This window comes from Mangifera indica, chromosome 5, assembly GCF_011075055.1.
Source record: "Mangifera indica cultivar Alphonso chromosome 5, CATAS_Mindica_2.1, whole genome shotgun sequence".
NCBI lineage: Eukaryota > Viridiplantae > Streptophyta > Magnoliopsida > Sapindales > Anacardiaceae > Mangifera > Mangifera indica.
The window spans coordinates 14,047,871-14,075,155 of NC_058141.1; the positions used below are offsets into that span (position 1 = coordinate 14,047,871).

The 27,285-nt window shown below is 34.1% G+C and overlaps 5 protein-coding genes across 6 annotated transcripts; all 5 read left to right on the forward strand.

The window, feature by feature from the left end:
- Positions 1-820: 820 nt before the first annotated feature.
- LOC123216046 lies at positions 821-4,155 on the forward strand. The gene is made up of 5 exons (XM_044636400.1): positions 821-1,143; positions 2,371-2,543; positions 2,726-2,909; positions 3,506-3,612; positions 3,711-4,155. Exons 1-5 carry the CDS (start codon positions 1,072-1,074, stop codon positions 3,790-3,792), a joined length of 618 nt encoding a protein of 205 aa, XP_044492335.1. The 5' UTR covers positions 821-1,071; the 3' UTR covers positions 3,793-4,155.
- A 519-nt stretch (positions 4,156-4,674) lies between these two features.
- Positions 4,675-6,934, forward strand: LOC123216045 (rho-N domain-containing protein 1, chloroplastic-like). The gene is made up of 2 exons (XM_044636398.1): positions 4,675-4,854; positions 5,483-6,934. Exons 1-2 carry the CDS (start codon positions 4,815-4,817, stop codon positions 6,688-6,690), a joined length of 1,248 nt encoding a protein of 415 aa, XP_044492333.1. The 5' UTR covers positions 4,675-4,814; the 3' UTR covers positions 6,691-6,934.
- A 373-nt stretch (positions 6,935-7,307) lies between these two features.
- Positions 7,308-11,019, forward strand: LOC123216044 (probable E3 ubiquitin-protein ligase XBOS34). Of its 2 annotated transcripts, none has more exons than XM_044636397.1 (9): positions 7,308-7,629; positions 7,711-7,825; positions 7,910-7,990; positions 8,169-8,257; positions 8,371-8,462; positions 8,754-8,835; positions 9,518-9,620; positions 10,047-10,132; positions 10,249-11,019. In XM_044636397.1, exons 1-9 carry the CDS (start codon positions 7,492-7,494, stop codon positions 10,702-10,704), a joined length of 1,242 nt encoding a protein of 413 aa, XP_044492332.1. In that variant the 5' UTR covers positions 7,308-7,491; the 3' UTR covers positions 10,705-11,019. The 2 variants fall into 2 exon arrangements, with proteins under 2 accessions (XP_044492332.1, XP_044492331.1); XM_044636396.1 differs by having other exon boundaries at positions 7,310-7,629; positions 10,243-11,019.
- A 2,957-nt stretch (positions 11,020-13,976) lies between these two features.
- On the forward strand, positions 13,977-19,002 carry LOC123217597 (U-box domain-containing protein 3-like). The gene is made up of 5 exons (XM_044638686.1): positions 13,977-14,156; positions 15,472-15,749; positions 16,102-16,218; positions 16,438-18,345; positions 18,595-19,002. The coding sequence occupies exons 2-5, from the start codon at positions 15,477-15,479 to the stop codon at positions 18,655-18,657; spliced, it is 2,361 nt and encodes a 786-aa protein (XP_044494621.1). The 5' UTR covers positions 13,977-14,156; positions 15,472-15,476; the 3' UTR covers positions 18,658-19,002.
- A 5,674-nt stretch (positions 19,003-24,676) lies between these two features.
- LOC123215478 (protein LIGHT-DEPENDENT SHORT HYPOCOTYLS 4-like) lies at positions 24,677-26,356 on the forward strand. The gene has a single exon (XM_044635593.1). The coding sequence runs from the start codon at positions 25,319-25,321 to the stop codon at positions 26,024-26,026; it is 708 nt and encodes a 235-aa protein (XP_044491528.1). The 5' UTR covers positions 24,677-25,318; the 3' UTR covers positions 26,027-26,356.
- The last annotated feature ends 929 nt before the right edge of the window (positions 26,357-27,285 follow it).

Here is a 27,285-nt window from a genome sequence, read left to right on the forward strand (position 1 = left end):
CATAGTTATCCAATAATTACTGGTTAAAAAAATTAAATCCCGTTCTTAAATTGAAATTAGTCGTAGATTAAAACTGATTTTGGATTTATTGTACACATCACATATATCAACGTTGTTACCAAATAGGGGTTTTGATAGACATTGTACTCCGCCACGCCAGAGCAAATCAATTTTGGTAGACACAACAAAGGTTTGATTCACGAATTCATCCATTTTGACATTCATATCTCATTTGACATCTTATATGTTTATTTTTACATACTTTTATGACATTTCGTATGTTTATTCATAATAAATTTTATCATTCTTTATGGCTAATTCTTTGAATCTCTTTAGCATTATATAAATATTCGTTCTTTTTTTTATAATATCGTAAATATTTCGTAAAAATGTGACAATTCATGTCTTGCATCTTAAATATATATTTCTTATCATTTCTATTATGTGCACAAAGCACATGCCTCAAACTTCTTGATAATTGAATTTTTGACGAATTAAACCTTTTAACAACTATTACAATGATACGATACAAGTCATTATTTAGTAACAATTAGAGGTCTTAAATGAGTCAATTCAATCATAATTTAACCTAAAATATAAAAATAACCTAATTTGAAATAATTTAATTTATTATTATAGTGAATTTGACCTTAATCTTAGACACAAAACTTATAAACTCGTTCAATTTGATCTATGAAAATTTTTATAATTATTAAAATAAATAAATAATAATTATAATATAAAAAATTATGTTTTAATAAAATTAATTCCCCAATCTATTATTATTAGGTTTAGCATTATTGTACACATATAAAATCTGGTCGTAAATCTCATATTTCTCATAGGCCGGTGTGACTGATAGACCCGATAGGCCAGATTGGAGCCTGCACGGATCGTCCCCACCTCTAGATTATCAAGCAATGTGATGCCATCATAATCTTTTGTAAATAAATCATCTTTTTATAAAATTACAGAGAGCAGCTTCGGTTTGAGGGTTTGACAGAAGTGAATGCTGAGAGAGTACACAACACCACAACCAATCTCATTTCAAATCCGCAGCTTCAATAGGCAATGGTTTCTCCATCGACTTGGTTTCGATACATATCGCACAAGTTCCAGTATTCTGTCTCTCTCAGCCGGAAGGTCCTTCTGAAAAATTCCCTTCAAATTCCTTTTCTAGTTTTTATTGTTCTTGTAGCTCTCCGTTCTGGAATTTCAACTTTGTTTTTGTATTTTGTTCTGTTTTCGGTCCACTTTCTGAATTATATTACATTACATTTAGTTACCTGCTTTTCCTATTTCTGTTCAATTTTTTTTTTTTTTTCTGTTTATGTTTGAGATTGATATGGTGATGTGGTTACTTAACATTCTAGGGTTTGTTATTGAATGTGTTTCATAGCTCGGTTTATGAGTGGGGAAGTGTACTGGTATTGTCAAGTTTTGTAGAGATTATTGGACTGCTAATGTAGAGATTACAACATAGCTTCATATTATTCTAGTTCACGGTGTGATTATTAGAGCTCTGTATGAAACTTGGTTTGTGGTTAAAATGATAAAAATGGATATTGGATTAAGAGTTTTCTGGCCAAATGGAAGGCTGACATGCCTTCGTGTGTGGATGTTATACATCATTGGATAGTTTTGCTGTTAGTACATCTGGTAGTGAGGAAGACTGCTATTGTCAAAACCATTATATAGTATTTAGAATAACTTTGGCATCAAAAGTAGATATTATTAATTAAATTGATGCCACGAGTCAAGGGAAACTTTTCTTTTTTATGGTTTGATATCAGCTTGTCGATTTTGGGTTGAATAGTTAATGTTTTCTATTCGAATATCAATTTTCTTGCTTGCTATAATTAAATAAATTTGGAGAATACAAGGTATTTGAGGAGGTAGAAATAATTATAACTGTAGTCTGTTAAGGTGAACTTGGATCACCAGAATTATTCTAATGTACTTAGAATTATGCAAAATGGTCAAATACATCAAATGCATAGTTGTGTACACTGAATGGTGAGTCTGAGAATGGGATCCAAGCATAAATTATGTTCTCCTCATGTAGTGGATTGCCATAGAATTGTAACTTTTAAGGTTTTGTCAGAAGCTCAGTCGTATAACATTTTATCAGAACAAATTCAAACTTCTGGGTCTAGAAATGGAAACCAAAAGAAAAAAAATGCTTATAGAACTGGATATTCAAGGTTAACAGGTGGTTTGTAAGCTTTCTCCCATGCTTTCTAACTGGTTCTTCTGTCTCTGGATATTAGGTTGCTTCTCTATGTGACAGCTTTGGTTAAAACTTCAGATAGCGGTTCTTAAGAATTGTTTTTATCAGACTGTCCTAACATATTCTTCCATGTGATGCAGAACTATACGCAAGGTCAAATCAGAGACATTGAATTACTTGATTCAATTGGGAGATATTTATTTCAGGGAAAGCTGACCTATTTACATTGGAATAAAGGAGAAGAGATGGCCCCAATTATAGGGGGGCAAGGTGGAACTCTTCTTGTACGGAAGTTACCAGCTGCAGATCCAATGTAATATGAGTTATCCTTCCCTTTTCCCTAATATATTAGGAATCTGTTTTATTTTATTTGTGTGGAGTGGCATATTTATACCATGGTATCATATTCTCCAACATAATCTCTATATTTATCATATAAAGACTTCAGTTTTATGTTTGAAAGCTTTTCATCTCCTTATTCTTTTTGTTTGACAGGCATGTTTTTATTGGAGATGTTGTGGTGTTGAAGGACCCTGAAAAATCAGAAAACTACCTAGTAAGACGATTAGCTGCAATTGAAGGGTATGAAATGGTGTCTACTGACGAGAAAGATGAGCCTTTTGTTCTTGAAAAGGATCAATGCTGGGTTTTGGCTGACAATGAAAACATAAAGCCGGAGGTATTGTCTCTTTTTTCCGAAAACTTAATTAATAGTATTCTACCATATTTCTGCTATGCTTCTTGGATTACATGGTTTCTGTCTACCATGTAGATGTTATATAACTCTTGGTCTTGACATTGGAAAGGAAATTCACCAAAGTGAAATTAGTATGTTTTCCAGCATTACGTAGAGTACTAGGGAATAATATCACCAGTAATTGGCAGTAAGTAGCAATGGTTCAGAATCTAGAAGCTATGGTTTCTAGCACTCCTTCCAAAATAGAAAGGCAAAAGAGCTAAATACGCAGGTTGTATTGCTAGGAAATGCCATTCCGATAGAATTAAATCCAAGAACCAAGCTTTGCATTTCTGCTCTCCTTTGCTTGAATTTTCTTGAATCAAGAGATGGGATATGCTTGGAAATGTCAGCAGGGAATGAAAACAAAAAAAGTAGGTCACTTTGCTGGGGAGCACAAGAGGGTAACTTAATAAAGAGAATAGAAACTATTGCTTTATACAATTACCATATTGCTTAGACTTTTAAATGCTCGAATAGAACCTGATTACCATCTATTTCTCATTTTGATTTGTTTTCATTTATTTTTTGAGTGACAGGAAGCCCATGACAGTCGAATCTTTGGTCCAGTTCCCATGACAAATATTGTTGGAAGAGTTCTTTATTGTCTTCGTACAGCTGTAGATCATGGCCCTGTCGTGAACAGGTGAGCTGCTCAGTCCATTTTACTAGAGTCTACAAGCTTGGTTCAAGTACAATATACTAATTCTTGTGATCTTCGAATTTTTTGTGTTCCTCAACCAGTCATGTCAGCATGGAAAAGGATTCACCAGTGTTAGAGGTGGAACTGGATGTGGATGATATGGTGAAAAATCACAAAGCGTAGACTCTGCCCTCACTGAGCACTGACTCCTGTAATCCTGTGGTTTGTATTGACTGTCTCTTTTCTTGTCAGCGGTATTCATTAGTTATCTGGTTAAGTAGCAAGGGAATAATACAAGACGATCTTTAGGTTCATCCCCTGTGGTAGGTGCTGTATTTATGGTTTTCCTTGACCAGGTGTGACTGTTGGGTAATCTGAGCCTTTCCTTTAGATTAGCAAATACAAAGAGACTTGTCTGCATAAGTTTCAACAATGTTTAACGTTGTGTTGGAACATAATGTAGTCACCAAGGCTAGCCGAAGAACTGGAAAAAAAAAATTAGGAAAAACCAATTCATTAACATCTAAGAAAAGCATTTTTTTCTCACTTCCAGTTCTTATTAAAGGTTTTGGTCATTTTCTTTATCTATTTCTTGAGATTGCATTTTACAAAATATGTGCAAAATTTTCTACGATAATCTCTTCTCATTTATGAAAATAAATATAAATTGGAATCAAACCAGTCAGTCTAAACCCGCAAGGTGTGGGTCTCAAGTCTCAACGGTTGTCTGTTTGAAGTCCGCTTCATATAAACATCTTTAACATTTTCAAACAGGCGATAAAATACTAGTCATTTTTAGCTATTTCTGTTTTTGACCAAGTAAATAAAAAATGAATCAAATGATATAAACTACCAAGGTTATATTTGAAAAATAAAAATTGTTGTAAATCATTTCCGATTTTCCTCCCAAAATAAATAGAAAATAGTGACAGCAGTAAAATTGGAGTATTCATATTAGAAATATTCGAAAATTAAATGATAACATTACTTAAATTTTAAGATGGGTGGACACGTTGCCGCCTTTAAAACAACATGCAATGTCAACTCAACTCAGTTTTACCCCCCAGGGAACTAGTCATTGACCAAAAAGTCCCTTATCGTTGGATGTATAATTTGGCAAACAACGCAAGGGCGGCATTAGCTCGGAATTGGAAAATGCAAAGCAAAGCCACTCTCTCATGTTTTAAGGAGTGGAGTAGCGAGTGATGTCGCAAGCTGTTCATCTCATGTCTAACAACTTCCCAGGTAACTTCAACTTTTTTGTCAAAATAAAGATTGATAAGTCCGCTCTAATGTTTCAGTTTTCATTTTCCTTTTCGTCCATTGCAGTTTTTGAATAATAACGCTAAGCTTTAGGGTTTTAGTCACTTCGATGCTGGTGTTGTTCTTTTCTTTGTAGATTTTGTATTTATGTAAATTCTAGCTTTTTTTTTTTTTCCACTAAATAAGCCAACTGGCAACTGGATGTTTGAACTTTGTCTTGTCAAATTTAATTAACCCTTTTGCCTTGCAGAGCGTAGAGGGCTTTGTGTACTATTAGCAAATTTAGGGGGGATGTGAGTGGGATTTTGGGGGCATTTCTTTTGTTAACAAGTTCTATTTCGTTTAAGAGATGGATTTTTCAGGACGTGGGTCTTGCATATTCGTGGCTTACGCCTTCTGTCTCTGTTTATCTTCTTGAAACAAAAATCTTCATAAATGAATTTTAGGTAAATTAAGGTAAAATAAAGTGTAAAATTATTTGAGTTTCAGGATTCCTTGCTGTGAATATATAGTGTGAAACCATGAATTGTGAGGCATACTTTTTCTTGCCAATTGTACATGGGTTTTTGTATCATAGTTGAGTTCTTAAATTAAAAATATCTTATTGTAGGTTGCGGGTCATTAGAAGGAAGATGTCTCCCATGCTTGGGTGTTTCTGGAAGAATGGTGGCAGTGTCTTCCTGCTCGTCTCGTGGTGATCTCAGAATTTTTTCACAGGTCAAGGTTGGAGTTTTGAAATGTGCTGCCAAAGGAACATCATTTGTGAGCAAGGCTGGTTCTGGGGCTTATAGGAGAAATCCTGACATCAGGCAAAATAGAAATGGATTCCGAGGCAGGAACAGGCAAAATGAAGAGAGGGATAATTTCGATGATGAATCTGAGTTATTATCTTCAAAAAATGGGCCATTACTCTCCCTCTCCAGTTCCCCAAAATTCCAAGCAACCTCAGCCCCAGGACCAAGAGAGAAGGAAATTGTTGAACTATTCAGAAAGGTCCAGTCTCAGCTTCGAGAAAGAGCAGCAGCTAAGGAAGACAAGAAGATTGAAGTGACACAGGGACAACGGAAAGAGAGTGAAACAGTAGATTCTCTCCTCAAGTTGTTGAGGAAACACTCACTTGAGCAAGGTAAGAGGAAAAGCAGCAGTGGCAACACCAAAGATTTTGTTTTGGACAAGACTGAACAGAATGCTGTTTACGTTGAGAACAAAAGCACAAGCTTCTTTGATTCAAGTAGTGGAGTGGGGGCCGAAGCCCGAGAACCTAAGGAACCTAATGCCTCTTCTTTAACAAGGCCAGCATCAAATTTCAGACGCAGGTCTCCGGTTACTCAATTCAAATACCAGCCCATTTATCCCAGTGAGGAAACTATGAGTTCTGTCTCACAATTAGATTCTAGTGGGAAGAGGAAGAACAGTGCAGTTGAGATAAGTACTGACTCCAGACATCAGACTGAACCAGAACTTGAGCTAGAGTCAGAGTCAGAGCATGATGCCAGCTTTGTGGATGGGGATGTCTATGTTGAGTTATCTGACAGTGAACCAAATATTCTAATTGGCAATGTGTATGATGAGGTGTCAGACAATGAGTCCGATGTTGTAGAAGACAGTGTATATGAGGCATTAGAGGGTGAGTCTTTAGATATTGATAATGCTGATAATAATGAACATGGAGAGAAAGAGGAGGATATAGAACATCCCGAATTGAGTGCATTGAAGCTCCCTGAACTAAGGGCAATTGCCAAGTCTCGCGGTGTGAAAGGGTTTTCGAAGATGAAGAAAGGCAAGCTGGTGGAGTTGTTAAGTGGTAGCTTAATCTGATCAGTAATCAAGACTTTTAAAATTAAAAAAAAAAAAACAAAAAAGGGCGAAAGACCACTTACAATTTTGAGACTAGTTGTGAGATTGTCCTTTTTGATTTCTTATAGTTTACTTTTGTTGTCTTTCTTTCAGTTGATTGCTTCTATGTAATGTTTTGGCCCTTCAACATCTTTTTCCAAACTTGGTCGTACTGAATCAACAGGGGTAGTAATTTAAGCTGGTCTCTGCTATTCTTTAGCCATTTCAATCCGTAGTGTTTTCATCTGACTCTTCTTTATACTAATCTGTCTTGTTTTGTATTTGACAAGTGGAATGAATACGAGAGAAACTTATCAATTACATTGGAAAAAGAATACCTTGATTTTTAATGGCAAAGTGAACCGTCCTCTATCTTTGATAGATGCGTTTTGGCAGAAAAAGCTTATGAATTTCTTGTATTTATTGCAGAAGAACAGTATAAAAAATCGAAATAAATTTGGCACATATGGTATGGCTCTGCATGATCTCCCATCTATTTTTAATTTTGAAAGAAAATTATTAAAAAATAAAAATAAAAACAAGAACGGCCCATCCAAATAAAAATGTTGTGGTTGACGAGACGAAAAATTTCAACCCTATTTGTACGCGTCACTCACACCATATAACAACTCAACGGACAAAATCTCTTATCTTTCTCCCTAATTTCTCTCGTTCAGTTTAGTTTGGAGAAACAACGACTCTGGAACACAAACACCCATCTCATCTCTTAGTTGCTAATCTTTCTTTTAGAATCCCCTCAAAAGTTGTCATAAACTTTTCTTTATGGGGCAAAGTCTGAATTCAATGATCCACCACCCACTTCATCAGCAAAAATCCAAAGACGAACTCCTCTTTCAATGTGTCAGTACCGGCAACGTTGACGCCATCAAAGCCCTTCATCTCCAAGGCGCCAATCTTGAGGTAAACTTACTAACTTGCGAACAATCTTTTAACTGTCATCGTTTGTTTTAATTATAACCTGGGGCTGTGTGTTTAATGCAGTGGATTGACGGAGAAGGCAAGACCCCACTGATTGTAGCATGCATGGACTCTGGCCTTATCAATGTTGCAAACACTCTTATTGAACTTGGTGCCAATGTCAACGCTTACCGTCCTGGTAAAGTTTCTTTTTGTTACTGTTAGTTTCCAAGTGATGAATATTGTGTGTGAGGAATTAAGCTGATTCATTAGTTTCTGGTAGGTCGTCATGCTGGAACCCCTTTGCATCATGCAGCCAAAAGGGGATTGGAACCAACTGTTGGGTTACTTCTCTCTCACGGAGGTCTGTGTCTTTTATCTGTGTATCATGGTTTTAAAATTCTGTTGCTCTGAAGGATGGTAGACCATTAATTAATTATTGTTTTTCATGAAGTAGTTTGAACAAATTGAAAATAAATAACAATAATCATAATCTTAAGTTATATGAAGGCATCAGCTTTCGTTTATGTCTACTTTTTCAGCCAATGCTCTTGTGAGAAATGACGACTGTCATACTCCACTTGATGTTGCAAGAATTAAGGGGCATACAATTGTCGTTCGTACAATTGAGGTGTGCTTGATAATTTTTTATTTTGTAATTTCTCTGAAATTATCTATGTTTCATTAGAATATTGTTTTATTGCCTAAGGTTTTATATTAATTTTGTTACTTTTTTGCTTCTAGAGTCATATTTCCTATTTCTCTGGCTGGCTACGGGAGCTTTACGGTCCAGGTTTTCTCGAAGCATTAGCTCCTCAGCTGTTGTCGAAAAAAATGTTTGTATCATATTGATTTTTCCAAAATTTCTGCACACTTCATTTAAGCTTTTTATTAGAATGATTTCTTTTATATAGTATTATGTTTTCATAATGCTGACTGCTGTAACAGCACTCATGCAAATATATAGGTATATATAAGGCGATGGGACTTTTTTTCTGGAAAAGAATATTTTGGATGAATACCCTGAGAAGTAACAATATACAACAGTAAATATTTTCATAGGCTTTTAAGCTTTGCTGTTACTATTTGATCTGTCAGTGTATTTAACTGAGGTTTGTTACTTGTAGTTGGGCTGTTGTTATACCTTGTGGTTCTGGTAATCCCACGAAGCCTCATAGATTTGAGCTTGCCATGTATCCTACTTTGCAGGTATGCTCTTTTTAGAACTTTGAGTTGCTTCCAGATTATCAATTGAATTTCCAAAAAAAAAAAAAACGAACAAACATAGAACTATTTTTGTGTCCTGTCAAGGAATATTTTGCACATTTCTAAAGACACATTAGTGATCTTGTCCAGTTGGCTCTGTGTTTCTTGATCTTATTTGAAGTTTCGATGTTTATACAAACATAGGTTATACTCTATAATCTTTGAGAGATTCCACAGATCTTTATCTTTTACCAATTATGGTGTGTTGACTACACTTATATCTACCTTATTTTCTTCTGCCTTAAGCTACTCATAGTGAAGAAGTTACTTAAAAGTAAACATCAAAACACTGAACTTTTATAGTTGTTGTTTCAGTTGGCATGGCTCTGTTTGGCTCAATGCAACAAAGTAGTTGTATAATGGGCATGTTGATACTCATTAGTTCTTTGTAATCACAGCTTGTTCCTTGTGTATCAGAGATTGGGTAGACTAATAGGTCTTCTTGCAGCCGTGGATATTGGTTGCCAATTGCTAGACCTAGTATAATAAGCCCTTACTAAAATTTGGTTGCACTGCTTATAGTTTTAGCTTTTAACTTAACGTTTTGAGCTTCTTTGCATAGTTATCTGTGATAGTTAGTTATCTTCTATAGATCTTTCAAATTGCTTTCTTACTTGGCTAACAGGATGCTCAGCCTTGTACAGTCATCAACCTTTGGAATGCCAAAGTTGATGAACCTAAATTTCACCAACGGGATCCTGCACTCACCATATTTGACAAGTCTACTAGTAAGTTCACATTAATTCATCAATCAAGTGACATTAGGAGCCTAATTCACCTTCGTATATTGATACAATGGCTGTAGAGTTTGATTAGGAAAGAGTGACTTAACTGTGAATGGACTAAATGATAATTGAACAAGTAGCATATCCTTACATCAGTAGTGAATGGCACTACATTTTTACATTGTTGTGAATGAGTAGATTTAAGTTCTTTGAATGGTTTAAATTGGATCTAATTTATGCTATTCCCAATGTTCATTGCTTTTAAATATTGGATTTAATCTGAACCTTTGAAAGTGCATTTGATTCATGGTTCACGATCTGTGTCACATTTTGTGTAAAAAATTGTGGCACCATATTATGTGGCCTTAGAACAAATTGTTTGTTATAACAAATACTGTATCAGATTTGATCTCATACCTTTTTCAATAGGTATTCGGTATAAGCTTGCATCTGCTAATGAGGGTGGCAAACAGCAGCTTCAGTGGTTATATAATGCATGCCGAGGAATTCCCCAGGTATAGAGTGAGAATGCATAAGATTATAGTTTTACATGATGATGTTTTCTTATAGCTGGGATTCTATTGCCATGCAATCACCGGCTAGTAAACTATGTTAATTTCCATAGTTTCAGGTTATGCCCTCCACAGTGTCTCATAGCTCTGCACCCTCAATTCCAATGAGTGCACATCAAACCACAGAAGCTACAAAACCAGGAATTGCAAATGGCCACCAGAAGGCTGAAGCAATTAATGCAAATGGTTGGGACAATCCTATGAGTTCTGATGCTCACAACGGATGGGGCCTGGCTTCACATTCAGGCACTAGCTGTAGTGGGTGGACAGGTGAACCTGCTAAAGAAGAATACAATGGGTGGGATGTGCCTGATTCTGGGCCAAACAGTCAAGTTGTCCAGACCCATACTAACCCTGCCCCTTCTGTCGACACAAGTAGTGGAATTTCCACATCAGTTCCCTCAGCCCCACCACTTCCAGAGGAGATGTCAAATGAAGGGCCAATCCACTATCCATCAGTTGAAAGCAGTCCCGTGCGCCTGTATACTTCTCCTGTAGAGGCAGCAGTTCTGTGACAAGTAAGTTAAAGAATGAAGGCACATTACTAACAGATGACATAAAAGATGAAGGTACATCTTCCTCATGTGTAATATGTTGGGAAGCTCCAATAGAAGGGGCGTGCATTCCCTGTGGTCATATGGCTGGTTGCATGACATGTTTAAATGACATAAAGGTCAAGAAGGGTGTTTGCCCTGTTTGCAGAACCAAGATTAATCAGATTATAAGAGTGTATGCTGTCTAATAAGGCAAGTCAAAAAGATATATCAGGAATTTTTTTGTAAAATATTGGATTTATTTGTTGAAATACGATACCTAAGCTTTTACTGATAGATCTATAGGATTGTAGTTGATTTCTAGAAGTTTGCAAATACAAATAGTCTGCTATTATAAAAAATACAAGTAGCTAGCTTAAAGATCTCTCAGCTTAACTGGTTCAGTTTTATGACATTTCCAAATCAAAGTATTTGGTTTGATTAGTAAACATGGTCTTGTATTGAAGGTTACTGACAATATCCATGTTCCAGGGCGCTGTACATTGCAATTTGATAGAATCACTGCTGTGTTTTTCCATGATATTCTGGAATCTGAATAATGATATCAATAAACAGACAAAAATGAAAATCTGATGGCCTTGGATTCTGAGATTGAAAACATGGAGGGAATCATGGATAGGGAAATTATAGAGTTCCCCAGTTGGAGGTCCACAGGTGGGTGTCTTACAGTGAATTGGTAAGGAATATGGGTCCTCTTCAATTAAGGTCAAAATATGATCTAACCTTATAAAAGCGTTTGGTGTAAAGTTGCATCTCTAGTTTTTCAGTCCTACAATGAGCCCACCATTCCAACATCAATGACCCTCCCTCCCGATTTTCTGATACGAAATGGTAAAACCAACACATGCCGTGCTTGGTAGATTAGGTGTATTATCAATTCTTTAAGTACATCCCCCATTTGGGAACCAGAATACTTCATAAATCCTTTGAAAGTAGCAACCAACATGGCGTGTACGGCAAATATGGACAATACAAAAAGATATTGTGCATCTAATCTATTAGAAAAAATTAGCTGGGAGTTGCAAGCTTGTGTTTTGAAGGTCAAACCCCTCTTAAGTATATCTTTATGCTGCATTCATGTATGTTATGGTTATAAAGAATTTGTAATATTACTTGTAATTATAAAAGATCAAATTTCTGGTGGGTTTGGTTTAGCCTTCCAGTAACAACTTTGGGATGGTGTGAAAAGTTGCATATGTTGGCCATTTACTCAAGTGCTGACCAAGAAAAACTTGGAGTCATGCAGACTCTTCTGTCAAAAAGTGAAGGCATTATAAATGATTTTGGTGGTTTACTAAATTTACTTGATGTGTGAGGAGATGTAGACAAGGCTAAAACGAGGAAGTTGCTTTCATTGAAACTGTTCGAAACCCACCAACTCCATCATTTCCTAAATACATATAATAAACAAAGCAACATCGTACCATATGCTAAAGTTTTAGCATTTCTCCTTTCACAGAAAACCCACTTCTAGAACATTGAAAATTTTTATTTGTGATCCAAATTCTCAACAATAAAATGTTATAATACATATTTTAAATATATAAATAGATATATATTTAATATATATTATTATATGATTATTTTGAATTAAAAATAAAATAATATTTAATTATATAATGAAACATCTAATATATATTTATTTATATATTCAAAATAAATATATAAACATTACTCAATTCTAAAATATGTTTTATCAAAATAATAAATAGTTATTTTCGAAATAGAGAATCTTCGGTTATGTAATGTAAAGAATATTATAATAATAATTTTGATGGAAAAATGTCAATCCATAACATCATTTACTCCAATACAACTTCTCATTCTATCAGTAGTATTATGTATATAAACAATATATTTAAATTATTACATGAACGATGATATATGATAATGTGATAAAATATTATTTTATTTTTAATTTAAAATTATTTAATTATATAATATTATATTATTATTTATATATATTATTTATTTATAAATTTTATATATGTTATACACATAATTTTATTATTAATATCACGCGTTTAAGAGCTGATAGTGAAATTTAGCCGACAACAGAACTTCCAATGGAAATAATCCTTCAATATAAATATATTGAAAATTACTTACATATCTTTTCTTTTGTCATTTTTGTTTGTGGGTCCTTTCCTTTTTGCCTTTTAATTTATATATAAATTTGTCTACAGTTTTCTATTTTAAGCAACGATAATGGCTTGACCCTGACATGGGAGACAAATTGATTACATGTATTTGTTGGCATTGTCCATGCAATCCTTATATATATATATAGTATATAATTTTAAATAATAAAATGAAATGGTGGAAATGCTTAGATGTGGGCAAGATCATCAAAAACAAGTTTAGCAAATTCTCCATCACCAATCAAATAAGGGATCATTTGAAAAATCAGTATTGAATCAAGATTTAGATGTATGAGTGTAACACCTCCATTACAAAAGTTTTAAAATTTTTTATTTTTTTATTCTTTCCCTTAGGTCAAAGTGTAAGAATGTGCTTTCGAACTAACCTTATATAAAGCTCCCTATCAACAAATAACAAGAGTTCTCATTCACGGTTAATTAAATATTTAAAAGTTATGTTACATATATGGATAAGGGTTGGTCAGTCTTCTTTTTCCTATCACCTATTGCTTAAGAAGTTGATTTAATCACTCTAATAGTTATAACTGAATCAATTAAAAATTAAGGGACATAAGATCAGATCTTGAAGAAGACTTACCAATAGTTGGTTAACATGAGAAAATTAATTTATTTTGGCACAACAATGACAATTATTATGAGAAATGAAGAAGATGGCAAGAGGGATATTTCTTTTCTTATCTCTGGTGGACGATGGGGAAAATCTCAACAACCATCAATTAATCAGCAAGAAATGGCAAATTGTTAACCATAAGTTAATTGGCTCTTTGAAATGAGGTCAAACTTTGAAGTGGGATTAATGAAATTTACCTTTTATTAATATTATTTTTCTAATAAACAAGAAAGATCAAGGGTAAATTAGTCATTTCAACTAGGCTAATCATGTCTTATCATCATCATATATATAAAAAAAAAAAAATCCAATTATTACTATTAAAACCTTGATTAATTTTTCATCTCATTCTTTTGTCCAAATTTTGCCCCACAAACAAAACCCAACAAATCTGTAACCACAATGGGCCCCCGCCCATTTCACAACCCATTTCTTTTTGTTTTTCTAATTTTAAAATATTGTTCTTGTAACAAATTAATATGCTCTCTCTTCCTTTTTCTCTCTATCATGCAGCCTTACAAGAAAATCAAAGCTACAACCTTATATTTTCATTACTAATTATGGTTAAAGTTTAGATTTTGTTCATTTCTCAAACCAATGTTTTTGGATTAACACCACCAGCGTGAGGGTGTTTAATAGAGGTATGATTTGATGAAGGCAAGGCTGTATATTTGTTTGTAAAGTTTTGATCTTTTCTCTTGTTCATATGCCATTTCTTTATATTTTCTATTGAAATTTCATTAATGGGTGATTATATCAATTGGTTTTTTTTTTTGGGATTTATAGTATTTTAGTTTTTTTTGTTGCCTCAACACACGGGGTTTGTTAATTTTTGCAGTGTTATATGATTTTTATTATTTTGTTTTTAATTTTCATGGTGGGTTTGATAGTTTTTTTGTTTAATAAAATTGAGTGGAAGTTGTTTGTCGTATGAAAATTAGTTTACTTTCTGTTTAGTTCCTGAGAAATGGAATATTGGATCTCACAAGGTTTGGTTTCCTTGATAAAGGATTTTAGTATCTGTTCAGCTATTTGATGGAGTTAAACTTTAGTTAGTGGAGGGAAGTTCTGTTCTCTATTATAAAGTTGTGTAAAATATAAAAATAATTGATTTAATCTGATTTCCTTTTCACGATATTCTATTTGGACGGTGGACGTTTCCTTAAATCCTCATAAGTTGTGTGTCTTTGTGTGATAAACAGTCAATATGGAGAAACCATGAGCATGCAGCATATTATGAATATGAAAATGCAGACGGTTTCTTGCTTCTTTTGATAATCTAGTCAAATGGGTTCCCTCAAATAATGGAAGAAAGTCAACATGGAAAGGCCTTAGAATAACTTATTTTTTCATAATAGTCAAGGAAATTGGCAAAGGCTATTTTTCGTTTTCTCATAGAAGCTGCTTTTAAGGATAATAGGTCAAAATCAGTTTATCTTGCGCATAAATAAGTCTAGCAACTGATTTTGTGGAAATCTGTTGATTTTTGTCTAAAGTATCGGGTTTTCATCATGTCTCTTTCTGTGTGGTATGATGCATTTTCAAACAATATTGACACAATCAAGATGGCCATTGGTTACATTACAGAAAAATGAAAGAAAAAATATGTAGATGATGCTCGGCGGCTTATCATTGAATTCTTTGCAAGCTCTATATGTCTTGTCATAGACGTTAGTACTGAGTTTAGCAGCAATCATATTCTAGATAGTTTGAATGCTTTACACTCCTCTCATTGTAAACATGGCTTGACATTTGTGCACTGCTTCAAGAATTGTTGACCAACTTGATTCTAGTTTTTATAATTGATCACAATACCTCTGTTGGTATGAGGAAAATTAAATCTCTGTTGAGGGTACCTTGAAACCAGCTGTTTTGGCTAGAATATTTTGAAAAAAAATTTGCTTTAGGAGTTTTGTTCAATGTAACTAATTTTGTTGTATGTTCCATGAAAAACAGGTCAGATGGACACATATGTTAGATGTCTTATCAACAGTATTTCTCGATTCATCCATCTTGTTTCTTGCCAGTCAATAAAAGTTCCATCTATTCAAAATGATTTCAAGAATATAGCTGGTGTGTTAAAACTTTTGAAACCATTGCTGGATGAAGTTGTTGATTGCAAAATACCTTCAGATGAAATCCTCAATAAAGAATGTGAAGAACTGGACATGGCTGTTAATGAAGCGCGGGAATTCATGGAGAAGTGGAGTCCAAAGAAGAGCAAAATTTGCAGTGTATGTACTCTTTATTAATTCTTTTTGTTTGTGGATCTGCTTGATCCAGGTGAAATTCTTCAAAGAATAAATAACAGAGGTAGTAGTCATTAGTTGGTTAATTTTTCTTTTCCCAACCTTACCTAAAGAGAAAAAGGTAGAAAGGAAAAAATTGGTCTTAGATCATGCTTGAAGACCACAGAACTTGAATTTCTGAAATTATGTGAAGCTCCTTTTGGGTTTAATGGTTGAAAGAAGTTTTTAATCCAAAAATGGTAACCCTGCCTTGCCTATTATTAATCCCAAACTTGTTTTTGCCTATTCTCTTAACTTGTTTATCCTTAAATACTTATGTTATTTTATGTGTGTCCAGGTTCTACAGAGTGAGGCCATCTTGATGAAAATCCAGAGCTCTTCACTTGAAGTATGGCGTATATTGTATATACTGTCGCAGTCATCTCCATCCAGTTCAAGTACTTCTGTTTTTCAGGTATGTAGAATGCTAAAATTCGTTTCTGCACTATTGTAATCTGTTACTACATGTTTCTTGATGATGAGCTTCTTTTCTAGATTGATTGTTCTCTTCTCACCACTTTTCCCATCTAAATCACTTTTTAAGTCTGCTGATTGAAACTTTTATCACTTTCATGGTTACCTGGTTAGCTTTTTTGCCTTGACTGGTAAAACTAATTGCCGGTAAATTGTGCAGCATTGTATGCAGGAAATACATTGCTTGAAACAGGAAAGAATTACAGAATATATAACAGAGACTTTGAGATGTCAACAAGATGATATCCTTCCTAGCACTGATTACCTTGTCAAAATTATTGAATCGCTTAGTTTGAAATCAAACCAGGAACTGTTGAAAGAAACTGTGGCTGTGGAAAAGGAGATGATGAATGCTCAAGTAAATCAGAGAAAAGAAGGTTTACAACAAATCAACCAAATTGTGGATCTCATCTCCCATATTCGTGATCGCATGTTTAATATTGTGCGGTTTGAAGCAACAACTGGAGTTCCAATCCCTTCCTACTTCCGCTGCCCATTATCTTTGGAACTCATGTTGGACCCAGTGATCTTGGCTTCTGGTCAAACTTATGAGAGGGTGTTTATCCAAAAGTGGCTTGATCAAGGGCTGGCTGTTTGCCCAAAGACAAGACAAATACTGACACACACAAATCTAATTCCCAACTACACTGTCAAAGCTATGATAGCAAATTGGTGTGAGGAAAACAATATAAGGCTTTCCAGTAACTATGAACATAGTAATCTTGTTTCAGTCTTATCCCCATTGGATCATGTGTCTGCTCAAGATTTAATCCGCTCAGATAGTTTCCATTGTTCTTTACACAGTAGTAATTCCATGTCAAGATCATCTCCTAATGCTGAAATTGGGTTTGAAAAGCTGAAGGTTGATGTCTCTTCCAGATTAAGTGGAGAAGAATTGAATGGATGTCAAAGTAGAGATACTGAAAAGTTTAACTGCCCATCCCCTGAACAATCATACGTACATAGCAGGAGCGAATCAGCTTCAAGTGTTATTTCAAGTATTGAATATATGCCTCCAGCATCAAATGAGGTGTCAAGGCAATCTAGTAAGCATGAAAAATGGAGTGAAGTGTCAGGAGAGATCATATCAGAGCAACCTGCTGCTTCACAATCAAATAAGGAATTAGGATTTTCTCCCTGGTTATCAGGAAAGCAGTGCCAGAGCTCTGAAACAAAAGTAGAAGTTGCCAGGAGTGGACAGCATAATTCTAGAGGAACACACACTGTTCCATGTTCTGACTTAGGTTCTGATGAATTGACTACAACCTCTTATGTCAAGAAATTGATTGTCGACCTTAATAGCCAATCAAATGACTTGCAAACTACAGCTGCAGCAGAATTGCGGCTTCTTGCAAAGCACAGCATGGAGAATCGCATCATTATAGGCAATTGTGGAGCTATCCCACCATTGCTTTCGCTATTGTACTCAGAAACACAGCTAACCCAAGAGCATGCTGTCACTGCCCTTTTAAATCTATCAATTAACGAAGACAATAAGTCCATGATTGCAGAGGCTGGTGCAATAGAGCCACTTATTCATGTTCTAAGATCAGGCAATGATGGAGCCAAAGAAAATTCTGCTGCAACTCTGTTCAGTCTCTCTGTGTTAGAAGAATACAAGGCAAAAATTGGTCGTTCTGGGGCTGTCAAAGCTTTGGTAGATCTTCTAGGTTTTGGAACTCTACGAGGTAAAAAAGATGCTGCTACTGCTTTGTTTAACCTTTCAATCTTTCATGAGAACAAGGCTCGAATAGTTAAAGTGGGGGCTGTAAAGCATCTTGTTGACTTGATGGATCCTGACGCTGGGATGGTAGACAAGGCTGTTGCTCTTCTTACAAATCTATCAACTGTTGGTGAAGGGTGCTTGGCAATTGCACGGGAAGGTGGCATCCCATCTCTGGTTGAGGTAGTTGAATCAGGATCCCAGCGAGGAAAGGAAAATGCAGCCTCCATACTTTTGCAGCTGTGCCTGCATAGTCCCAAATTCTGTACTCTGGTTTTACAAGAAGGAGCTGTTCCTCCTCTTGTTGCCTTATCTCTGGCTGGCACCCCTAGAGCAAAGGAAAAGGTATAGAGCTTTATTTCTATTCCTCTTTTTGGAACTTTAGTTCACACACTGTCTCTCAGTTTTCTTCATCGTTGGAAAAATGGCAGGTATGGGTTCACCCATTCAATAGAACCTGGAAAAGGCCTTGGTTTTCTAGTTATACTTTTTCCTACTGGCAGCTGCTAAAGAATAGATGTGTTATATAGCTTACAATTTTAAGGGGCATTTGAGAAATAAATGATTCATTGATCTTCTGTATATAACATGCAGGCACAGCAGCTTCTCAGTCACTTCCGGAATCAAAGAGAAGGGGCCATGGGGAAAAAATCATGAAAGTTATAAAGTTTATCAGTTCCTTTATTTTTTATCAGAGAATTTTGATATCTTCTTGATATAGCTTGCTTTTCCTTGTTATATCCCCTTAGGAGCACCTTTTTCTCATTACAGTGTTCTATAGTTTCAACTAGCATTTTGCAGTGCATTACTAATTCTTTCATTTACTTTTGATAGCTTATTTTCCACAGTGTGCAGTCGATTATCTTTTTGTTTCCTTTCTTATTTTTTCATATAATTTGTGTTGTAATTGGTTTTGTCATTAGGATTGTAGATATATCGTACATATATTTTAGACTTATGTAATCTGCTAAGCTATTTTGTCAGTTATTTTCAAAGCTTCAATTCTCCAGTTTACCAGTGGATATTCAGAGGCATTAGAATTCAATCAAGCCTTTAGTGCCATTTTCATAGCCATATAATATTTTGAGAGGCATTACATTAGAGTTCAATCAAGCATTTACAAAGCTCCACAACACTACATATAATTAAAGAAAGAGCTTTGCAGAACAGAAGCATTTGATTTGAGTAAAAGTTGGAGAAAAGAGAGAGACCAGAACAGACTGATATCATCTAGTTGTAATACTTTGTTTTGGGTGATAAATCCTGTCAATAACAAAAGGTCAGTTTTCAAGCTTCACAAATTTGAAAAAAACTTCCCTGCATGTGGGATTTGGCCTGCTCTGGGCTTGCTTAATAATAGAGACAAAGGCAACATTTGACTTAATAAAAATGCCTCCATTTTATGAAGTATATATCGTCTTCCTGGTGGCTATCAGTCTTGTCATGAAAATGATCTCTTACAAGACAATTCAGTGATGGCCATAAGACTAGCTTAATGTCTTGATGATACCACAACACCAATCAGACTAGACAGAAAAAGTGATGGCCCTTTTGATCACATGTGAAAGGGTCCAGATGATAAATGAATCCAACACTCAACAGTTAACACATATAAAGAACTGATTTAATAGTCAAATGAACTTTACTCATTCACGATGATGCCTGAAACTTGGAAGAAAGTAGCCAGATTTAGGGAAGCAGGCAGGTTTGGACCAGACCAGTCATGTTATAACTTAAATTATTTATAAACATATATGGTCCCTAACCCACATAACATGCTTTACTTTTTCTCTACATTTTCACTTCTCATCACTCGCTCAATTTTTCCTTTATTATTATCAATCATTCACCAACCCTTTCTTTATTCTTTTTGGTCAAAACTTTTCCATTTATTATTTATATAAAAGGGTATTAATAACTTTAATATATCAATAAAACTGTATATACCTATTTTAGATACACAAATGAATATACATTAGAAATATGTCATCAAGTGATTGAATAATTTTAAATTGAGTATAAAATAACACTCAATCATATAATGACACATTACGTGTATATACAACCTACATTTGACGATCCGAACAAGGCTGTTAGCCAAGAAAACTGTACTAAAAAGTGGGTATACATAACATTACTCTATATGTATTAGCACATCAACTAATGGTTTAAAGCAATGTAATGACTTATGAGTCCTCACTCTATTTCTTCTTTTACATTTTTTTTGTTTTTGATTTAAAAAAAAAAAGTATAATGTATGTAATATTAAAACATTACTGAATTTCCAAAATGGTTAATGATTATTTTAGTCAAGAGTAGGCTAAAGTTTGTGCCAAATTTTTGGACTCTATATGGCCTAACCTCTCAACTTGAACAGTATTTAACCGTTCAAAAATTAAGATTGAATGTGATAGAGTTTTCATCAGTCTGCCCACATAATGAAATTGGGATAAAATATTAAATTATTTGATTTTTAATTTAATTAATAAGCATTTTTATAATATGTAAAAATTTAAGTGCACATATTTGTCACAAGCACTGGTTCAGCTGGCTTTATTCTATATGCTTTTAGCTTGCGTTAGAGTGTCCAAGAAGACTTCAGTATTTTTGTTCATTGGATGATTAAGACTTTGTGTTGAAAGGTCCAAATCAGCTTAGACTTAATATTATTAGTGAGAAATTGAATAATAATATTCCTTTTATCATATCCCAATCTTCATACATACAGCAGCAATAATTCATCAGAATTTCAAATAAGTGAATGGAGAGGAAATTTCAATTATAAGGATAATATTATGAACTTTCAAAGCTATATCAAATTAAAGATGCACATGTTCAATGCTAATTTAAAGTTTCTAGAAATCTTCAATCTTGCTCCAATCAAGATCCAAAGCCAGCAAGATTCAAGAGGGTTGGCTCTCCTCCACGTGCTTATCTACGATAACCTTGCACAAGCCAAACTCTATTAGTTGAAAATTTAGGTTTAGATTCCGTGGTCAGTCAAATTAACAAAATATTAAAATTTTTTAAATCGAGATTAGAGTTTAAATTTTTATTACGTTTATAAAATCTTGACTTATTAAATGTTATAATTGTAAGTTCAATTATTATATCATAAAAAAGAAAAAAAATTTAAACCTCTCTACATTCGCCTCTTAAACCATATATATATGGAACGCACTGTAAACAAGCTCTTGCATGGCTGAAATTTAAACAGGGAAAGATGAATGTAAAATGCAATTAATTAATTTGAAAATATTTCAGATATATCTCTTAAATTTATATTTCACCCTTATAATAATCAAGTTGATCATCCTTAACTTTAAAAAATTTTAGAATATATCTTTAGAATTTTATCATTTCTTCATTAATTTTTTTATATTTTACTTTTATTCAATATTAACTTTTCTAAATTTTATTTTTGGATTAGTCACTAGAACGGAAAGTATTGTTAGTTTGAACAGCAATCAAGGGGAACATAAAGTGTTCATAATAGGAGTAAATATGGATCCCATCTGCACAAGAGAACACAACATATTCATATTCTGGTCAAGAGCTTCCTTATGATACATATTACTTTAGTCTAGTTCAGATTTCTTCTCTTTAAGTTGATGCATTCATCCACCTAAAGAGAAAAATTCAATTTCCGAAAATTAGGTTAAGCACATTGATATCAAGAGATGAAAAGAATTAGGTATGAGTCATAATCATTTATCCAAGAGAGTAATTTCAGATTTTGAGAACGTACTAAACCCTAATTTATTAGTTCTAAATAATAGTATGTATTAGAGCATGAATTATTAATTAGTAAGTTTCGATAGGGAGCAAAGGACAAGGGCGGGTGAGCCATAGAGTAAGCCAGTGATTCCCTAAATATAGATATTCATGGGTTTCGAAGCTGTCTGCTCTATAAGAAAGGAAGAAAAGCATTGGTTTTAATTACTAATTGAAAACCCTAAAAACATTTTATTAATTAGTCAACAATTAAGCACTCAATTTAATTGGACATATTTGGAAGAGAAACAAAGAGTATTTGGAATGGGTAACCTTGTGAGAAGTCTTATTTATTTATTGTAAAGTAAAAGAAATTAACAGTGGTGTAGTTTGAAGAAGCAAGCAAGTCTCTATGTCTATCTCCAACACATTAATAATTTAAACATTGACGACGTGGTCACCCACTACATCTCTAGGGTTTCGAAGAAATTGATGCATCTGGCTCTGTAGTCTCTTCGTTTATTGTCGTCTCTCTTTTCGTTGGCACACACTGAGCTATTTTGCATCATCTGTCATGTCATGTCATTGCTTTTTTACCCACAGTTCAATTTAGAATCACCGTGCCACCATGGTTATTAACTTTCTTTTGTCATTTCAGTCAACACCGCTGTTCCTATCTACCACACATATAATATAATATTCACTGTGCATTAACAGTAGCCGTGATCCATGACAGTTGCCCCAAGATTTTGTTCCTCAATTATATGGTCTCCAATTGCTTTTCCTTGGCTATGTCTGTAATTAAGAACGTTCATTGAATGGAATGCCATCCGAAAACTTCAGCGAGACATCTCATTTATTTATGTGCCACTCATGTTTCTTTCAAAACTAGAAGATTCTTACTTCTTTATCTTCTTAATCTGGATGTAATTTAATTAATTAATTAATTAAAGCCAACAAGATGGTGTTTGATAATTGGAAAATTATTAAGGATTCGAGGTTCTGTTTTCATCAAAAAGTATATGAAAATTCACACATTCTAATGGTTTTTAATCATCAAATTAGAGTGATGGCATATAATGTTTTTCATCATCACAATAAAAAGAAAACCTTTTAAAGAGGATAGAAAAAGTTGGATAAAAATTATAATTCTTTTGAATAAATTTCATCAATAAGAAAAAGCCTGAAACAATAAAAAGAAGGAAAAAGATCAACCACTAACGTTGTTTTCTATATTCTGTCAAACTTCTAGGATATCATTACCTTCAAGAATTCCAGCAATTAATTGCCATGTGGTGAAGAAAGGAATAACATACATTGGAGCAATGGGATCAACACAAGATTGATCAATCCAATTATCCACGCACCAGCCATGGAGCTTTCTTAAACATTTTTTTACTCAATCTGAAAGACAATGGTAGGCATGGAATTAATCAATTGTGAAAATTTAGTGCTTCAATTTTTAAATAATCTTTTAAGTACCACTTGTTCTGTGAGAAGAATGTATATTCTGAGTTGATCAGGAGAGAAAGTAGACTGGAGTGCTGATGAATCCTTGACGTTGTTCACTATTGAAAGTATATAGGAGGAGTGGCTTAAAAATGACAAAAAAACTGAACTCTTTCCTCTCAACAGTGTTTATCTTCTTTGAAAAACCATATGGAGTGGACTGTTCGAGAGGAAAAGATTTGAGTTTAATCAAATGATGTAGTATCATTTTAGTTTGCTTTGACAATTGTAAATTTCTTGTTATACATTTGTGAAGATTGTACCGTTTGTGTGATTCATTCTGATGAATAAAATTCTCAGTTTTTGGAACTCTTTTTCATTTGCATGTTTACTTAGTTTTCATGGTATCAGAGCCAATTGATCTGCGACAAAGATCAATCTAAACTCTTTTGTAACACTATAAAAGTGTTTTGACTCTGGTTTCGGTCCCTTTCATTATGTCAACTAGAAGATGAATTTTCCAATGTCAACATTACAATTGATCAATCCAAAGAATACTAAAAATAATTATCGCTACTAGAGAGCATAGATACTGTACACAATTAGAGCACATAGTCTTGAAGAATACTTCTTGTAGCAGCAAAATTTCTTTCACCATTTGTTATAGTTCATATTGATTCATATGTTAATACTAAATTACTGAATCCTCAATTTCACACTTGGAAAAAGTATGACAAATTTTTTATAAGTAGACTCCTTACATCTTTATCACTTGTTTAGTCATGTGTCGGGATGTATAGCATCAATTGAGGTTAGAGTTAATATAAAAAATTATGAAAATTTGCTGATTCAATTTTTATATAATATTTTAAATATCACTCATTAAATATATATATATATTTTATATATCTATTAATAAATATTTTAACTTTTTTCAAATCATATGATCTAAAGATGTTAAAGTTTTTCAAATCCCAATTAAGATACTTTACATGTGAAATTTCATATTATATATATTAGATTAATTATTAAAATTTTATCAATTTTTTATCTTATTTTTTCAATAAAGAATACTTAATCCCATATCTATTAGAATTAAACAATTTAGTAACCAGGCATGGTATAAAATTCATGCCTGTCTTGGTTCTCTTCACACATGTCAAAAACCATGAAAGCAAATTATACTTTAGATGAAGGGAGAATGGAAAAATGAAGCTTGAAAGGGGCAAAATGGTAAGTTAGATAAGGAATTGTCATTCAACTCTACAGTGTAAAAGAAACAAAATCATGTTATTCTCTTAAATTTTACCCTTGAAATTTTCTGCTGTCTCCATCTCAACCTACTACAGCCCTAGCTTTTTATTTTTTTGAATTCTTTTAATTTTGGCCATTTTCACAGGCCCTAACACTACAGTTCTTCACCTCTTTCCCATTTTCTCTTACTATACTACTAAGAATATATAATGAATCATGAAAGTTAAGCCATCAACAAGTTTATATAAGAAGGCAGTTGTTCCTCCTTTTCTAGGGAAAAAAAAAAACAATGACTTGATACAATTTCTGAAAACAAAGCCTACCAAAATTCCATTTAACTGCAAGATTTTCTAGTATTACTCAAAGAAAGAAACTACAAGAGAAGGAGAGAGTCTTCTCACTCACTCCCATCAATCTCATCATAACCAAATTCAGCCTATCAATGCCCCAAATTCAACTTCTAAATCTTCTTTGTTGCTCCATTTCCTTTCTCTTCACTCTTTATCTCTCTCCTCTAAAATGGAAATTCTGTAAGATCAATCAATAATCTGACTTTTCTTTGTTTTTTATTTATCTTTGCTTTTCTTAAGTGATTGTGTGTGGTTGTTTTCATCAACAGTAACATCTGCCAACCAAAAATAAATAAATAAATCTCATCCCTGCAGCAAGAATTATAAGAAAGAAACCAGAGATTCAGTTCCATCGATCTTCTAAATTACTTTTCTCCCTTCTTTCTCTCCTTTATATTATTATACTACTACTCTCTTACTATCACAAGAAGAAGATGAGAAAACCCTAAAAAAAGATAAGCAAAAACACCCTTCGTACGAACAACCAGAACCATATATATAAACTACAAGAAAGATTGGATAGTTTGTCTCAGTTCTTGCTCTCTATCTCCATGGATTCAATCCAAGAACTGGACAACTCAAACTCTGAAAACGCAGGAAGCCTCGTCCCGAACCTTGCCACGCCCAACAATAACTCAGTTATTGCAGCCCCTTCTTCATCATCTGCATCGCCAACAAGTTCCAGCCGCTATGAGAACCAAAAGCGACGCGACTGGAACACCTTTGGCCAATACCTTAAAAACCACAGGCCTCCTCTCACTCTGTCTCGCTGCAGTGGGGCACACGTTCTTGAATTTCTTCGTTACTTGGATCAGTTTGGCAAGACCAAAGTACATACCCCTATCTGCCCTTTCTATGGGCATCCAAACCCTCCTGCTCCTTGCCCTTGCCCTCTCCGCCAGGCATGGGGAAGTCTCGACGCCCTCATCGGTCGTCTACGCGCTGCCTTTGAAGAAAACGGTGGGAAACCTGAGGCTAACCCATTTGGTGCACGCGCTGTGCGGCTTTATCTTCGTGAGGTTCGTGATTTGCAGTCTAAAGCAAGAGGGATTAGCTACGAGAAGAAGAAGCGTAAGCGTCCACCTCAGCAGCAACAAATTCCCCTTCTCCCACCAGCGCCGGTGCAGGTTAGACACATGATGGAAGAAGAGAAAATAAAGAAAATCCGTAAGCAAGCAGTTTTCACATTATGGTCTGTTCTAGCTCCTTCTTCTTATCTTCTTTTGGTTGATCTATGTGGGCTCTTTTCTTATTTCTGATTATTGTGAGTTAATATTATGGTACTTTGGTACATGTAGAACTAGTCTACTTGTTTTCTCTGTTGTCGTCTGTCTGTTTGGTTTGACAGAAAGCAAATGGTTAGATCTGGGGTTACCTTTGAATCTGCTTTCGATGCGAGTTACAGTGATGGTTTTACCAGTTGGAGACTAGTAGTTAATAATTTAAAAGTGGTAGTAGGATTAATTGTACTTGCAGTTGTTGTCTATGTGGAACCGAGAGAGCATCTAATTGCCCTCCTTGTTCTATGCACTTGAATATTCATCTATGTCAAGTAGTAGATTTGCAGATTATATATATGTATTTCTTCAGTCCTTTCTCTTTCTCTCTTTCTTCTACATGATGTTTAATTTCCTAATTCGTGAATGGATGTTGGCTATTCAGTTCGTAGTTGTTAAATCTTTGAAACTGCTTTACTTTAAGAATCATGTCAGATGTTTCCTATAATATATTCATGTAAATATATTTGTCTAAGATGACTTTGTTGCAGCTGGTGGTCAGTTTCTCATATCTGCTACTCTTTATATCTGACTTATCTTTACTCCTTGTGTGTTGTCACTTTAAATCCTTTACTGTATGAGCACTCATATGCATGGCTTTATATTTTATAGTCTGTGAAGTTAAAGCTTCAAGCCCTTATTAATATGGGTATCGATTGAAGTTATTAACATCGCACTTTTGCCAACGAAAACTTGACAGTGGCTCTGGAATTTTTCAATTTATCGATATATGTCGTTTCACTAGTGCTGTCATTTCAGGTTCAGCTGAAGGCCAGAAACAATGAAAATGGCAGACAAATTGATGTATTTCTGGTAAACTATGAGTTTGATTTATCTATTTCTTAAATTAATTACTCTAACCTATATCTGTAACGTTACATTTAATATGTTGTCTTATTTGGCATATCAGTTTGAAACCTTTAAGAAAAGAGGAGAAGACAATTACTCGATCAAATAAATTACACTGACCACAAGAACCATTAAACAGTGGAATCTAGTTAGATCTCCAACCAAGTGAAATTTAGTTGGGCATGTATTTAGATTAAAGGAGCATAGATGGGGACAAAAAATTACTTAACATCCACTCTTTGCTATTATTAATGCTAATAGCGTATTTAGGCAATTAAGTAAGGAATTTATGCATGGAAAATCGAGGTAAATTTTTCTTAATGAATTTGGCCGACAGTTGATCTCTGTGATTAGGGTATGTTGGCTCATCCCTTTTGGATTTTCTGCTTATA

Coding starts and splice junctions, on each gene's coding strand:
- LOC123216046 (XM_044636400.1), top strand. CDS start 1,072: ATGGTTTCTCCATCGACTTGGTTTCGATACATATCGCACAAGTTCCAG. Junction 1,144..2,370: donor CTGTCTCTCTCAGCCGGAAG/GTCCTTCTGAAA, acceptor CATGTGATGCAG/AACTATACGCAAGGTCAAAT. Junction 3,613..3,710: donor CATGGCCCTGTCGTGAACAG/GTGAGCTGCTCA, acceptor TTCCTCAACCAG/TCATGTCAGCATGGAAAAGG.
- LOC123216045 (XM_044636398.1), top strand. CDS start 4,815: ATGTCGCAAGCTGTTCATCTCATGTCTAACAACTTCCCAG. Junction 4,855..5,482: donor CATGTCTAACAACTTCCCAG/GTAACTTCAACT, acceptor ATCTTATTGTAG/GTTGCGGGTCATTAGAAGGA.
- LOC123216044 (XM_044636396.1), top strand. CDS start 7,492: ATGGGGCAAAGTCTGAATTCAATGATCCACCACCCACTTCATCAGCAA. Junction 7,991..8,168: donor GTTACTTCTCTCTCACGGAG/GTCTGTGTCTTT, acceptor CTACTTTTTCAG/CCAATGCTCTTGTGAGAAAT. Junction 8,463..8,753: donor CAGCTGTTGTCGAAAAAAAT/GTTTGTATCATA, acceptor TGTTACTTGTAG/TTGGGCTGTTGTTATACCTT.
- LOC123217597 (XM_044638686.1), top strand. CDS start 15,477: ATGGACACATATGTTAGATGTCTTATCAACAGTATTTCTCGATTCATC. Junction 15,750..16,101: donor AGAAGAGCAAAATTTGCAGT/GTATGTACTCTT, acceptor ATGTGTGTCCAG/GTTCTACAGAGTGAGGCCAT. Junction 18,346..18,594: donor CCCCTAGAGCAAAGGAAAAG/GTATAGAGCTTT, acceptor TATAACATGCAG/GCACAGCAGCTTCTCAGTCA.
- LOC123215478 (XM_044635593.1), top strand. CDS start 25,319: ATGGATTCAATCCAAGAACTGGACAACTCAAACTCTGAAAACGCAGGA.